We start from the raw sequence: 14,345 nt of genomic DNA, 5'->3' as shown, positions 1-14,345 counted from the left end.
ATTTCATATACTGGGATGTTCCCTGGGAGCCTGTCATTCGTGACATTGCAGAGAACGTTGGGCCACGTATGTCACCTACAGCAGCACGTTGCCGTAACACACGCCCTCTCCTGAATAGGATGTCATTAGCAGCACCTTTTCTGCCCCCATTTAACGGGAAAGGGTGGTAATGAGTCCAGATACTCCTATACTTCAAAATACATCTTAATAAACTAGTTTAAGTAATATTTGTAGTCCACGAGCCAATGATTATTTGTTTCCCTATCAAGAAGTCAAATAGGTTCTCAATCTCAGGAGGGATTAAAGTAGATTGATACACTACTGTTTTTTCTTCAACTTTCACCTGTTGTGAGAGTCGAAAGAAAGCGGTGCATAGCCCCATGTCATGTAATTGCGTGACTTGTCATGTGATTAAATGGGAATAAGTTGGGTTTTTTATATATATATATATTTTTTGCTTTGCATGAATAAAATCTTCTGCGATGCTCTTCAGTCACCATTAGCATCGCTGTCAATGAGACATGGAGAGGCTCGATTGACGTTTTGTTTCGAGTTCCTGTTGATGTTAATCCCGTGGATGATCCTTTACAACGTGGCCGCTTTCTCAGCAGTTTACAGCTCTGGCAGTACCATGCCTCTGGCTTTCAGTCCGCTTCCTGGGGTCGGCTACAGGAGATCGGATACGGAGCTCACCATAAAATTGCTGTGGACGGCTTATTTAATATTTCTGTTTGGCTCCCTCCTGGAGAGACCACGCCCCCTCCCTGCAGATTCACAGGCCCCTGGTCCCTCCCCCTCACCGACCCGGCAGCCTATAACCTACCCGGGTTTCCGCCCATTCCTCCACAGTTGATTCTTTAGGATGGTTTTGTCATGCAAATAAAGGACGCGTAAAATATTCCCCCAGAGCGCTGCGCAGGGTAGAGACTCGCGCGGAGGACACAGACCGGGCCACACGGTGGATTTGTTTCGTTTTCGTCGCTACGGACCCGTCCATCTGTCACAGGTAAGTCACACATCCTCAGCGGATAACATTCCCTGACATGTTTAATAGTAGCAAAAATCAAGCAGTGTAAGCGTGAGCCCACGGAGGTCTCTTCTCTCACTGTTGGATGTGGAGGAATGTGGGGTCCCTCTCGCAGTCTCTTGTTGAGGAATCGGGATTCACGCAGACTTTTCTTGTCTTTTTTTTTCTTTTCTTTCCCAGACACCCTGGCCAGGAGCAGCGACATATAGCCGGGACGTGTAGCCAGGAATCAGGTCGGACCGTTCAAGGAAACCCTGCGGAGGCTGCCCTGTGGAGATAGTCGTCATTCTTCCAATTTCCCCAAGTGAAGTCGGAGCTGTCTCTTCTCCATCCCCTGCTATAGGCTACCTGCTGCTACAAAGGGGAATACGTCTAGAGACCCCTGGATCGCTTGAGAGTACCCTTTTTATATTTTAGGGATTTTAGGATCTCTCAAATATTAACATTTTTGCACACCAAGTGTGTTATTTCCTCTTTTGTCCTTTTTTGGGATATACACAGAGATCTTTTTTTTCTGTTTTAGTACTTTAATGTGCCTTAATAACTGGTTATAATCCAGTGTGAGTGTGGCATTGTCACCAGACCAGAGACGCTCAACAGGGAGAAGACGATTATTATCAGCTTCAGAGCCCAGGCAGGATTACTGGTCCCCCCCCCCCCCCCCCTTACCCTCCAGCGAGCTGCAACCATGAGCCAGGCGGATGTGTCGACTTGCTCCGCGCCACAGAGGGTTTTCCAGGAGGCGGTGAAGAAGGGCAACACCAAGGAGCTGCACTCTTTGCTGCAGAACATGACAAACTGCGAGTTCAACGTCAACTCCTTTGGGCCAGAAGGACAGACGGCCCTCCACCAGTCGGTCATTGACGGCAACCTGGAGCTGGTAAAACTGCTGGTGAAGTTTGGTGCAGATATCCGGCTGGCCAACAGGGAAGGGTGGAGCGCTTTACACATCGCCGCCTTCGGGGGCCACCAAGACATTGTGCTATACCTCATCACCAAGGCCAAGTACTCCTCTGGCGCCCGGTGATCTGTCTCTGCTGTCAGGTAAAATAAGAAAATAAAAAAATAACAACAGGTGGAAAATAAAACTCCAATACACGGAAAAGTCAGGCTCTTGTAAAAGCGAAGAAAAAAAAAACTGCCATTATCTACATAGGTGTGCCAAATTAAAACAAGGAAATAAAAAATAGACCTGCACAATACTCTTCCCTCATTGTTAACCAAACGGGGCCCTCTCTGCACTCCTGAGCGAAGCACCGCATGGTTCATACACAGCGCTTCAACACGAATCTTTAACAAAAGAAACGCCGTTTCGGTGAGTTTGTTGGTACTAAAGCTTTCCTCTTGAATGTGTATCGTCCACTATAAAAAAAAAAAAAAAAAAGCCAGTGTACCTGTGTATCACATGTGTGCGTGTTTGTACTCCAGAGTGCAAATGGCCCAGTTTCTTTCTATCCATGAACTCCCATCCCCAGAATACTGTTGAATAGTTTCTTTGTGGGGGGGGGGGGGGCTGTTGCTCCTCATTGTTCACTTGTAAAAACCCTTTTTAAGTTATTTTATATGAAACACGGCACTTGATGCTATATGGCTGCATGCTGGAATATCTAAAAGGGAACACACATGAACAAGAGAAGAAGGGTTGCCCTCTGTTGGCTACCATAGGTCTGTTTTCTTGAGGCTAATAGATTCGTTGGTTTTTATTTTTTTTTATACACTCAAAGAGCGGCATCATGGCTATCACACGCTTTCAGATGTGTAATCATTATCTAACAACAAGGGACTCCATCATTGTTGTGAAGTACTGTACACAATAGCTTTACTTTTTGTTGGTTTAAGAGACGGTGGCTGAATGCCTCTGCCTACTTCATGCAGATCTTGCCATGCTGGCGTCCAACTTTTCAGGCCATGTGCGACCACTTTGCCGATGGTCATTGTGTTATTAAAAAAAAAACAACCGCTGCTTTCGCTTTGTATCAAAAAAAAGTCGCATTTGGAATTCACTTTATAATCTCCTTTCAGTATTTTATTAACATCCTAGTCATCACTGTGAAAGCAGGCTGGGTTTTTCATTTTTTTTTTTTATTTATGAAGGTACATTGAGAAGATGCATTTTTTTGAATATGTTGTGGTTCTTTTTTTTTTTTTTTAATCTATAAGTGTAAGAATATCTAGGGTGACTCAAGCTGCTTCAGACTCGTAGTATAAACTGTCCCGTGTGGAGGTAGACCTGCCACTCCCAACACCCCCCCCCCCACTCTACCCAGAACCCCCTCTGTTAAAGCCTGTTGGCCCCCAGAGGACTTTCTCCCCAATCCTCCCATTAAAAGGACTTTGTTTGGTTGCCTTTTGCCAGCTACCTCGACTATAAAGTATTCTCAAGTTGTTCAGCTCTCTCACCACTCTGCTACGATGTTTGGAGTCTGAGGAGATTCACAATTTGTCTGTGATCATCCGCATGCCAGTATGTTTTCTGTAGCCTAACAGACAGATGGACTTCAAAACAGAAGATGCAATGAACCAATTCCTGCATCATCAGTCGGGACAGTTTATTTTTACACTACAACCAAACCAAGGGAGTCTGTGGTCTCTTCTCTCTCTCTCTCTCTCTCTCTCTCTCTCTCTCTCTCTCTCTCTTCCTCTATCTCTCTCTCTCCTATATTATATATATATATATATATATATATATATATATATATATATATAATATATATATATATATACATGTATGTATATGTCTATGTCTGTCTCTATCAAACACACACCCACACACTGCCATTGATTTTCCTATAAACCTCCACTTCTCTATCTGTCTGTCTTCATTAGCATAATATATATATATATTATATATATATATATATATGATATATATATATATATATATATTCCAGTTATTGTATCGCATGACTAATAAATGCAGGGAGTTTTATTGCACAAAAACGCAGAGCCTTGTGCGCCCCCAGTGTTTGTACGGGGTAACTGCAGGAGCCAAGGCTTTGGAATAGTTACTACTACTGAGCAGGACCCTAATACTGTTGGACGATGAAGACTTTAAAAACAACAACAACAACAACAACAACAACAACCTTTGACTATTTTAGGATGTCACAGAAAAGGAAAATTGGTTTCATAAACTTGCCTGCTGCATTTTGAAAGTCATGACACCCTAACATTTTTATCAATGCTGCTTGTATGTTTCTTTTTTCGTTTGTTTTAAAAGCCTACTGCTCAAATGGCCCATAGTTTTTTTTTAAAAAGGCTTCACAGCAACACTGGTTCCACCACATGAGAAGCTGTTAAAAGAGAGCGTGTTTTTTTTAATGGTTGTGTGTTTGCATGATTGTGTGCTTCTCATGCGTGCCCTGTGTCGCTGTTGATAAAGCAGTCATCAAGACTGAGAACTTCTCATTTGAAACCTGGAACAACCACACGTAAACTGAAGCGATAGATCCTCCACATCAAGGTATAGATTGGTATCAGGCAACAAATTAAATATGCATCGCTTGTCTTAAACTTGATGTTTTTTTTCTTTTGTTTGTTTGAATATTGCACTGATGACTGTTGTTGAAAAGTTGGCTTTTATGTGTCAACATTTTAATTTTTTTTCTCTGAATAGAAAGAAAAAAAAAACACAACAAAATACTATTGTATAAATATATGCTCCAGGTGATGATGATGTGTGTTACTTTGTGGAAAAAAAACATGATGTTTTTTTTTTTTCGAACAAAGATGTGTGTATCTCTGTGATTGGGTGTATGTATATATACATATGGATATATATATATATGGATGATGATGATGATGATGATATCTTGGGGCACTTTCTTTTTTGAAGTGCTGTCTTCCTGTTTTTTTTGAAAGGGGAATAATACATTTGATGGTAAGATCATTGTAACATGATTAAAAATTGCACGGTTGTGTGGTTGTTTGGCTTACCAGGGTCATAACATTTATGATGTAAGGAGCCAGCCGCCGGATTGGTGTACATGAGTGAAATGGTTATTTTTTATTTTTTTTAAGAGAAAGAAAGTGCTGACTTCTTTGGACCAAGTTGTGTTTCTGGTCTTGCTTCATTTCAAGCAAGAGGAAACAGCTGATTTTTTCATGAATGATGCAGATGTTCCATCATGTTTAATTCTGTTTGTATTCTTTTGTTTTTGATCGTTTGTAACACTGTGATGATGACGTGATGTCATGTAGAGATGCGTGCTGTATTATTTTTGTACGTTTGTGTACAAGCCAGTAAAGAAATCATTAAACTCAAATCCTCTGTGTATGCATACATTTCTTCCTCATCTACCAAGCAAAAAGCTACATTCTCCTCCCCCTTCTCCCTTTTCCCTCCTCCTCCCTCCTGCTGCATTTTTCATAGAAAAGATTGGTTTGGGAAACACACCCCTCCTCTCTCTTTTTTCCCTCCCTGTCTTCCAAACCGGGCCCAACCCAGATCCCCATTCTCTCCTTTTGTCATTCATCTGGCCTCATCCTTTCACTGCCGGGATAAAAGAGCCCAGTGCATTGTGGGTAGGCTCAGTTTAAAGAAGGGTCCCCTCCCCTGTGTGTGTTGTGGGAGAGCTGGTTTTATGTTACCCCCACACACTCAAAAACTTTCCAACACACACTCCTCTCTTGGGCTCTCTGGCGATTAAGGTCCAAGCTTTGCGCTGCATTTCAGCTCTCTGCTTTTGCACCCACACTCAAGTGTGTCTTTCACTCAACATCTACTCTCTTATACTTACAATTATCTTTGTTCCTTTCACTGCACTAACCACTTCCCATATGCTGTGTAACACTACCAAAAAAAAAGCCTCGCTAATTCACAATCAGCTGATTTGTTGGAGGGGAAGAAAAACCTTTTTTTCATGTCTATTTCTGTGATTTGTCTTGTGAAATATGTACTTTGAAGCCTCCTGTGATGGTGCATGAAATAACCCTAAAAAATGGTTGGTTTAACTAACTACTCTTACTTAATTTGGATTGACAATGAGTCAAAAAATTGGATTACACTGATTCATTTGCATCCAAAACAGTTGAACACTGTTAGTGTGTGTATTTTTGTGCTGGCCGACAAAAGTTGATGTGATTTTTAAGCAAAGCCTTTAAATTAACATTTGAAATACTTTTCTTGTTCTTCTTTTTCACTGTACTAGTAGCACTTATAAAAGCACAAGATAACAGTGGTGGTTACATTTTGCTCATGAGTCTCAACACCTGTTTACGTGAACTGAAACCTTTCATTGAGTCATGTTCTCACCGTTTCATGGAAATACTGCATTGCAACTGATATTGCGTTGCTGTGGGAGGGTCGTGGGAAAAGGGACAATTCATCTTCCTGCATGTCGGACCTGTTCGTGTTGTAACATGCTGGGTGTCGACCTGCAGTCGACTGTTGAGAGTTACAAATATGAGTAGAATAAAGAGAATGTTGAGAGATTGTGTATCAGTGAACAAGTTTGATTGTTAGAGCAGCAGTTAAACTTGCATTCTGAGCTGCAGCTAAACCGTGTTTGACCTCAAATGTTCTGCACTGACACACCAAGCGCCGATCTGATGCATTTCTTTGTCAGATACAAACTCAGCACCAGGAAAGTTAGCTCCTCTAAACACCGGCCCCCTCTGTGTTTTGATGCCGTGGCAGGCTAAACAGGCTATCTGGCTCGCGGCTCGCTTGTCCTTTCCCCTCTCCCTCCCAGTCTCTCACTTCTGCAGGATGTTTTTGTTGAGCTGGGTTCCCTATTGTTCACACACTGAGCTGGCTGGCCTCCCAGGGTTGCTGCTGGCTGCCAGGCCCCCTAATAGGTTCTCCATGTGCCTTGGCTTTCCTCGCTCAACTTGGTCTGGCCTGTGCATGGTGAAGCCTGCATTTAGTGAGCCAGAAAACACAATACAATTTATGGAGGAATTTTAGCAGAGAAAATCAAAATCAGATAAAGAATTGTTTGGGGAATTGCTTTAGAGCAGCATCAAAATGACTTTATTAAAAAAGTGAACAGGCCACTTTGGCGTATATAATTGGTTACAGCCCTGTGCATGTGCATGTATTGTCTGTTTTGGTATTTCACACATAAATCGAGTAAGTTATTGTTGGTGAGTCAATGTTACAGCAGCTGCAATCAAGTGCGTCTGTGTGATTATCTTCCATCTCCATTCAAAAGGGCATTGTTCCGTGGCTCATAAAATATTCATATGCATGCTTACACCCCTCATTTGAAGGCTTACACTTGATCTGTAAGACACAAGATTAACTGAACATCTTGTGATATGTGTAAAACACAGTTTAATTGGTTTTGCAACACTAAATTCCTCATTTTCTAACGGCTCCTGTTCAACAAGTGTACAATGACGCAAGCTTTGATTATGTGATCCTTCTCTGTATGACTTCCTCAAAGTGCTTCGGTATTGACATGATTGCTGTCTGGCCTCATAAAGAGGAACTTAGAGAAACGTTAAACAGTCTTTCCAATATCTTAGTTTTGTTGCACCTGTTAAGGCGGGACAACTTATGCTCTTATCATTCTTATTAGTACATAGAGTTTGGTTACGTCACTTATTTCCCATGATAGCTCAAGCCAGGATCCACCTGATTGGAGGTCTCATCAGCCAGAGCAACTAAAATACCTGCAGGGGTGTATTTATCTTCTTTTTTTAAAAGTATTCTGTAATTCTATCTTGCATTTAGTCTTGAATAAAACTTTGTGTCTAAGGCCAGCGTTACAGTGCTTTAACTGCTTGGTAGACAACAGTGAAGTTGTTTTACAAACCTGAAATGTATTTATTTTTGGCCACACATTATGTGTATGCTGGAATACAACCAATTTTATACCTGCTAGAATTGATTTTGTTTGGCCACTTCACAGCAAAGACAAGTAGAGACTACACTTTCATACTATCACCTTATGAAGTTGATATGGTGAACCTGTTTGCAAGAGTTGTAATTGTGTCCATCTGATGAATGTAAATCCAAAAATTCTTTCTCCTTTTAGTTCTGTTTTGGTTTCCACCAATTCCTCTGGGAGATATCTGTATCTTTAGGCAGACTTTGCTGGTGAGCTGGATGGCCTCAAGCAGGATGTCAGGAGCTGTGGTGTCCTTTCGTCAAGACTGGGTCTTGGAGTGCCCGTGTCCTGGCACCGGGGGCAACCAGGTGACTCTTTTTCTGTGCTGATCTGACGGCCACAAGGAAGGAGCTGATGGGATGGCATTTCCATAGAATTGTACCTCGTACAATTGTATGTTATTGTCACATAAAATCTTTTCAACACAACATAGTGAATTCCAAGCTGATAGCTATAGCTGATTAAACTATAGTTACATGATATCAGTATTGTCATTTATAAATGCAAAAAGTTCTAACAATTTCAAATTTCAAATGACCGTATATGTAAACTTTGCTAAAGAGGAGCCACTGCTACAATAATGTCATATTGAATTATCCAACATTACCCACAACTCTGGAGTTAGTTGCTCTAATGATGTGATCTTTAGGCGAGCTGACTGAGAGTGAGTAGAAAAAGCGTAAAACTTCTAAAGAGGTATTATGTGTTTCTTAATGTTTCTAAAAAGTTACATAGGCTTGCTTTCTGTAATTCACAGGGAATGATAAACAGTGAGATTGGGTTTTCTTCCATCCATTTATCAGGACAGGTATGCATGTCTAACAAGTGCTATTGATGGGACAGGAGTTTATATAGATCCTGTATAGTTGTTACCTTGGCAACACCTGGTGTCCATATTCATACCCCACTGTCTCATTTCCTAACATATCAGCACATTTTCTGTGGATTCATCCTTTTTGACAGTCTTGCACTGTGTTGATTACTTTTTTGCTCGCTGATATTTTGCAGAAAGGAGCCCACCAAACATTTAAACCACAGCCCAGTGTGCAGTGAAGTCAGCACAGAGTCAATTATGCTGGTGGGTGACAGTGAGCTTGAAATCCTGCTGATACAACACTTTCGCTCCAAAAAAAGTCAGTCTGTCGCTAAACAAGACCAGTGAACACCCCCTCCCCCCAAAGTCTGCCTGTGAATAAGAAGGGGAGTAAAATAAATCAAGTGAGCGAGAGAGAGAGAGACACAGAGAGAGAGAGAGACAGGTGGTCGGGCCAGTCTTTTCCTTGCCCTCCACTCCTTTTTGAACTTTTTTTTTTTCATTCTTCCAGTTCATTCTGTGCTTCTTTCCATAACGCTAGTGACAAGGCTCTCCATTCACTGCCTCATTCTTCCACCCCTCCCTCCTTCCTCCATCTCCCTCACCCACCCCATCCCCTTCTTCCCGGCTCCTTTGTCTAGCTTGCAGGGGCCTGCTTTAGCTGCTATTCACCAGCCAGACGGACCACCATTGACTGGAGCCCCCCCGTCCTCCCCCCAAACATCCCTCCCTCTGACAAACACCCTCACATACACATATGCACACAGCAACCTGGCCATGCCCCACCCTACGCCCTGTATCAGGCAGCTGCTATGCTAATAGGGAGGAAGGGATGGAGGGAGGGAGGGATGAGGAGGAAAGACAGAGCAGCCAGCCTATAGTAAAGACACAGAGGGAGGGAGAGCAGGGAGAGTGACCCCGCTCCTCCATCTCCATAGCCATGCCAGAGCAGCAGCTCGCCTCCTGTTACACAAAGGGAGTCCCCCGGCCCTCCTCCCCCTTCTCACCCTTCTTCCCCCTCCTTCCAGCCCTCTGTTCCCCTCTTTCTCATTCAAATCCATTTTATACCCCAGTGGTAAAGGGAGCTGTAAGTGCAGTATGTAAAGTAACCTTACTCCTGCCCTGCGGGCGTAACCATTCAGGGCTCAATACACGGTGAACAGCCTGCGTGTGTGCGTGCGTGCTTGCGTGTGTGCATGCGTGCTCTCCATTCCCCTGCTTTGTTTAGGACTGCAGACCATACCTTTACACACACACAACTGACACCTGTCCTTGAGTCTAGTTGCATCTCCCTTCATAGTGCTGGATACATTAGAGACATGCATTCTTCTCACACACGCACACACACCAATCACTGTCTGGTATTGAGTAGTTTATACTTAAGTACAATTATTAATTTATTTGGTACCCTGAGCAAAATCCTAATACAACAGCCCTGCAATAAATGCTAACCTAATGAAAGGTTCCAATGGAACATGAAAAAGAGAGTTGTTGATTCAACTTTGTCATTTTTATTTGTTATTTGGTTGTTGTTCTTGTTATACTGATGGGTGTTTCTAATATTTTGTCCACCCCATTTATATCATGGTGGTTGGCTTAAATATGAGAAGTGAATGCACTAATGCATATATTGGTAGTTATGCATGAAACTAATTTGCATTGCTTCAATAGCCTTTTCTTTTTTATTACAATAAAAAAATGCATCATTGAACTTGAGAAAACCTTCAAAACATAATCTGAAGAGTGATCAGGCATGGATGTTGCATAAACAGTTTTTATATTACAGTTAAGACTGAGGCTCAGATGTATTGTAAATACATTTTATTCTCATTTCTTCTGCATGTAAGCCAATTTGAAAGCTACTTCATACAATTTTAATATGTTAGACTGATTGTAATTCAATGTTCATTGCTGTGTGTTGGCATGTTTGTGTTAGCAGCTTTTTCCTGGTATCATGTGTACACATCTCTTTTGGTGTGTTTTGGGGAGGGGGGATGTGTTGGCAGGAAGGCATCTCTCTCTCTCTCTCTGTCCCTCCTGTTCTGTTATTTACCCCTGTGCAGTGTGACCCTGTGCCCCATCAGAGAGGCACGTCCCATTTGACATCTGCCTGTTTGCAGGGGGGTGGGATACAAGGGGTGGGGGGGGCCATATGGAGCTTCCACCTCCCCATACCCCCCACCCGCCTCAGCCTTTAGCCGTCCCTCACGCACACACACACACGCATACATGCACGCACACACACACACACTCCACACTCTACAACTCCAACACCATGTCTCCTACTGCCTGCGCTCTTTGTTCCTCTGTGTGTGTGTGTGTGTGTGTGTGTGTGTGTGTGTGTGCGTGTGCGTGTGTGTGTGTGTGTGGGAGAGAGATGTCATGCCATTCCAATACACTGCTGTAAACTGGGTGGGAGAAGTAGGATTGAGGGCTGTTTGTATTGATAGATAGATAGATAGATAGATAGATAGATAGATAGATAGATGTATTTCTAGCTCAAAGTTCAACTACTCCGTATCTATGCACATATGTCATTTGTATAGATGGATAAACCCACCCGTCCATCCACACCTAAATCCTGCTGTCCTTGTGTATTGCATGATAGGGTGTACCAATTACCCTGTATGGATTATCCTCCTACACAATGATTCAGTGTGCTAGATGTACAATGACCAAGCAGGCCGCGGGGCTGGATCTAGGCTAACGAGCTTGGTGGAGTTTAAGTTGCCCAGTGTAACACTGACAAAAAACTGTTGGTGATACCGCACTCTGTGACAGCAGTTCTCTGTCAGGGCCTGCTGCTTTTGTCCGACAGTCTGTTTACGATAATACCTCTTGTTAAAGGGCTTACAATGAATTAGGTTGTTAATACATATTGTGACACAGCTGTTGCAGCTATTTTTTCTATTGCAGTGAAGAAAATGAGGCTCAGATGGCTTTGGAAATTAAACTCTACATGGCTGAATTGTTTCTTTCTAGCTGGGTGATTGAGAGCGCATCCCATCATGTATTTACAGGGCTGGTGAACAGCAAATTAAGGGAAAGGAAAAAGTAAAGAGTCCAAACTTTATTGACATAGGATTAAATATTTAAACATAATGTTATGACCCAAGACATTTTAATCATTTAAATAATATATCCAGCATTTATCAGTGTATATATTGTGCTTGTCTGTGATAATGATATATTTTGATACATACGCTTAACCGACACCATAGCAGTTTTTCATTCTATCCATACTTAAAAAAGCTGTGTGGAGATGCAGCAATGCAATTTGCTAAAATATCCTTTAAAACACTTCTATATATTATTTATCTGTAAGTGAACCTTCAGGTTGAAATATTGAAACGTATCATCTTAGTAATTAAACTGACACTTGACACATTTTCAGACTGTCAAGAGTCAGCCTGGCTGTGTAATGTTTGTGATTAGTCCATAAAATCATTCATATATATTTAAAAATATGTATGTATATGTGTGTGCCCGCATGTGTGTATACATGTGTGTCGGGGAGTAATTATGGAGAATAAAGGCCTGGTTGTACACAGTGGAACTGTGGGGTTTGAAGTGAGATGGAGGATACTTTTCTGTTTGGCTGAGCAGACTCAATAGTTCCATTCAGCCAGCCCCCTTACTGCCCATTGTTTTCCCCACCAGCCCTCCCACACACACACACACACACACACACACACACACACACACACACACACACACACACACACACACCACACACACACACACACACCACACACACACACACACACACACACACACACGGCTGCATGGACACAGTGGAATTGGAGTGGAGGCCTGCAGGAGAAAGAGGGATGGAGTGAGCTCCTGCTGAATCTAAGAGCGGGTGGATGGGGGGGGGGGCATTCAAAAGTATATGTATTTACTATATTAGTTATATTTATCATGTATATCACTGGATTATCATACTGATGCATTAACATGTGCAAACAGCATTTCAATATTTACAACATGCCAAAATCTGGGAAGTAACTAGTAGTAACTATGTCTAGCTGTTAAATAAATGGAGTGGGGTAAATAATCCCAATATGTTCCTCTGAAATGTAGCATAGAAGTATAAAGTAATCTAAAATGGAATTTGTACCTCCGAATTGAGTTAAATGTGCTGTTGCCACTGTCTGTCTATCACTTCTGAGAAGGACATTTTGGCACATGTTAAGGTCCAGCTTTCCACAGTTTCTCAGGTCAAGACAACACATGTTGTCACAATCTAATGTCCTAAGTTAAACCCCTCATCCAGCAGTTAACCAGCTCCACACGGCAGAAAGAAACCTTGCACAATAGTCTGTATACGAACACACAGTGGTCACACAATAGTCTGACTTGGGGCATAAGAACTCGGGGGTTAATGATCGTCGGTCATTGGTTTGGAGCCCATTAGGCCATTGATCTGGCTGCGTCTTTTATGCCACCTGGGGAAAGGAATGTGCTGGATCCCTATTGTGTCTGTCTGCGAGTGTCACAGAGTGGTCATATACCCTCTCTGTGTGTGTGTTTGTGTCAAAGAGAGGTTAATCAAAGCAGAATGGACCAGAGTGTCACACACTGTGCAGAGACAGTGGAGGATTGAATATTGTTAAGGTCAGTTGGTCAAGGGTCATTTGCTCTGGATTGATTTGAAAGCAGAAATCAGACTTGTAAACATTTATGAACTCATAATGACTGCATACGAACACAGGCATATTCTGATATTAGTACTCAGCATGATACACACTCAAACATCACGGCACAATGCCTGAAACACCAGGGAGGTAAATAAATGATAGTGCAGAGCTCAGCACCTCTGGGGACTACGTGAGGCGCATACATGCACGCCACACACACAAAGGGAAGAAAGGAGCTTCATTCATAGCGGCTTCTATTAGTTGGCTGAATTTAGCGCCTCTTCTTATAAAACATCCTTCTCTAAAAACAATAAACTTCTCCATGGGTAGAAAACAACTAATTACCAGCACTCTTGTTTGTTTAATTGCGCTGCTTTTTCGTGCATGTACTTTAAATATTTAAAAGATTTAATAGGCCTACTTTGAAAATGTATTTTCACTTTAAAAACGAAAAAAGAAAAAAAAGGCTGCATTGTTCTTTTTTCCACGCCTGCATTACTTTGCAACTTTTTTTCTGGATCTGTTCTTTTTGGACTAAACATCTGTTGGATCTCAGACGTACTGAAAACACTCAGATGACACAGCTGGGGTTTAGGGGAGGGGGTTAGCGGGGTCTTTAAATGCCCGGAGCTGCCAGTTGGTCGGCCATGTAATCAGAGTTGAACTTGAAGAAGAGAGAGAAGGCCTAGGCCTGTGTGTGTGTGTGTGTGTGTGTGTGTGTGTGTGTGTGTGTGTGTGTGTGCGTGTGTGTGTGTGTGTGTGTGGAAGGGGTCCTCTGTCAGCAGGACAATAGACAGTTGCAGCAGCAGCTGACCAGAGAATCCCTTCTTCTTTTGTCATCCTGTATAATGACGTTTCCACCACACACACTCGGTCTCTACTTCTCCCTCCCTCCCTCTTTGCTCCATCACAACTCCTCCCTCCTCCCTTTCTGCCTGATTTGGCATCAAGGGACTTCTGTGTGCTCTCTTTCTTTCGCTTTCCCATCCCTCTTTCATCTTACTCCCCTCTCTCTTCTTTTTGACCAT

The 14,345-nt window shown here is 42.4% G+C and overlaps 1 protein-coding gene across 1 annotated transcript; it reads left to right on the top strand.

Moving 5' to 3' along the window:
• Nucleotides 1-543: 543 nt before the first annotated feature.
• Nucleotides 544-5,301, top strand: nrarpa (NOTCH regulated ankyrin repeat protein a). The gene is made up of 2 exons (XM_032539093.1): nt 544-1,006; nt 1,208-5,301. The coding sequence occupies exon 2, from the start codon at nt 1,716-1,718 to the stop codon at nt 2,052-2,054; it is 339 nt and encodes a 112-aa protein (XP_032394984.1). The 5' UTR covers nt 544-1,006; nt 1,208-1,715; the 3' UTR covers nt 2,055-5,301.
• The last annotated feature ends 9,044 nt before the right edge of the window (nt 5,302-14,345 follow it).

This window comes from Etheostoma spectabile, chromosome 16 (genome assembly GCF_008692095.1).
Source record: "Etheostoma spectabile isolate EspeVRDwgs_2016 chromosome 16, UIUC_Espe_1.0, whole genome shotgun sequence".
Classification (NCBI taxonomy): Eukaryota; Metazoa; Chordata; class Actinopteri; order Perciformes; family Percidae; genus Etheostoma; species Etheostoma spectabile.
Note: the sequence above shows the minus strand (reverse complement) of the source record. Positions and strands in the feature narration are given on the sequence as shown.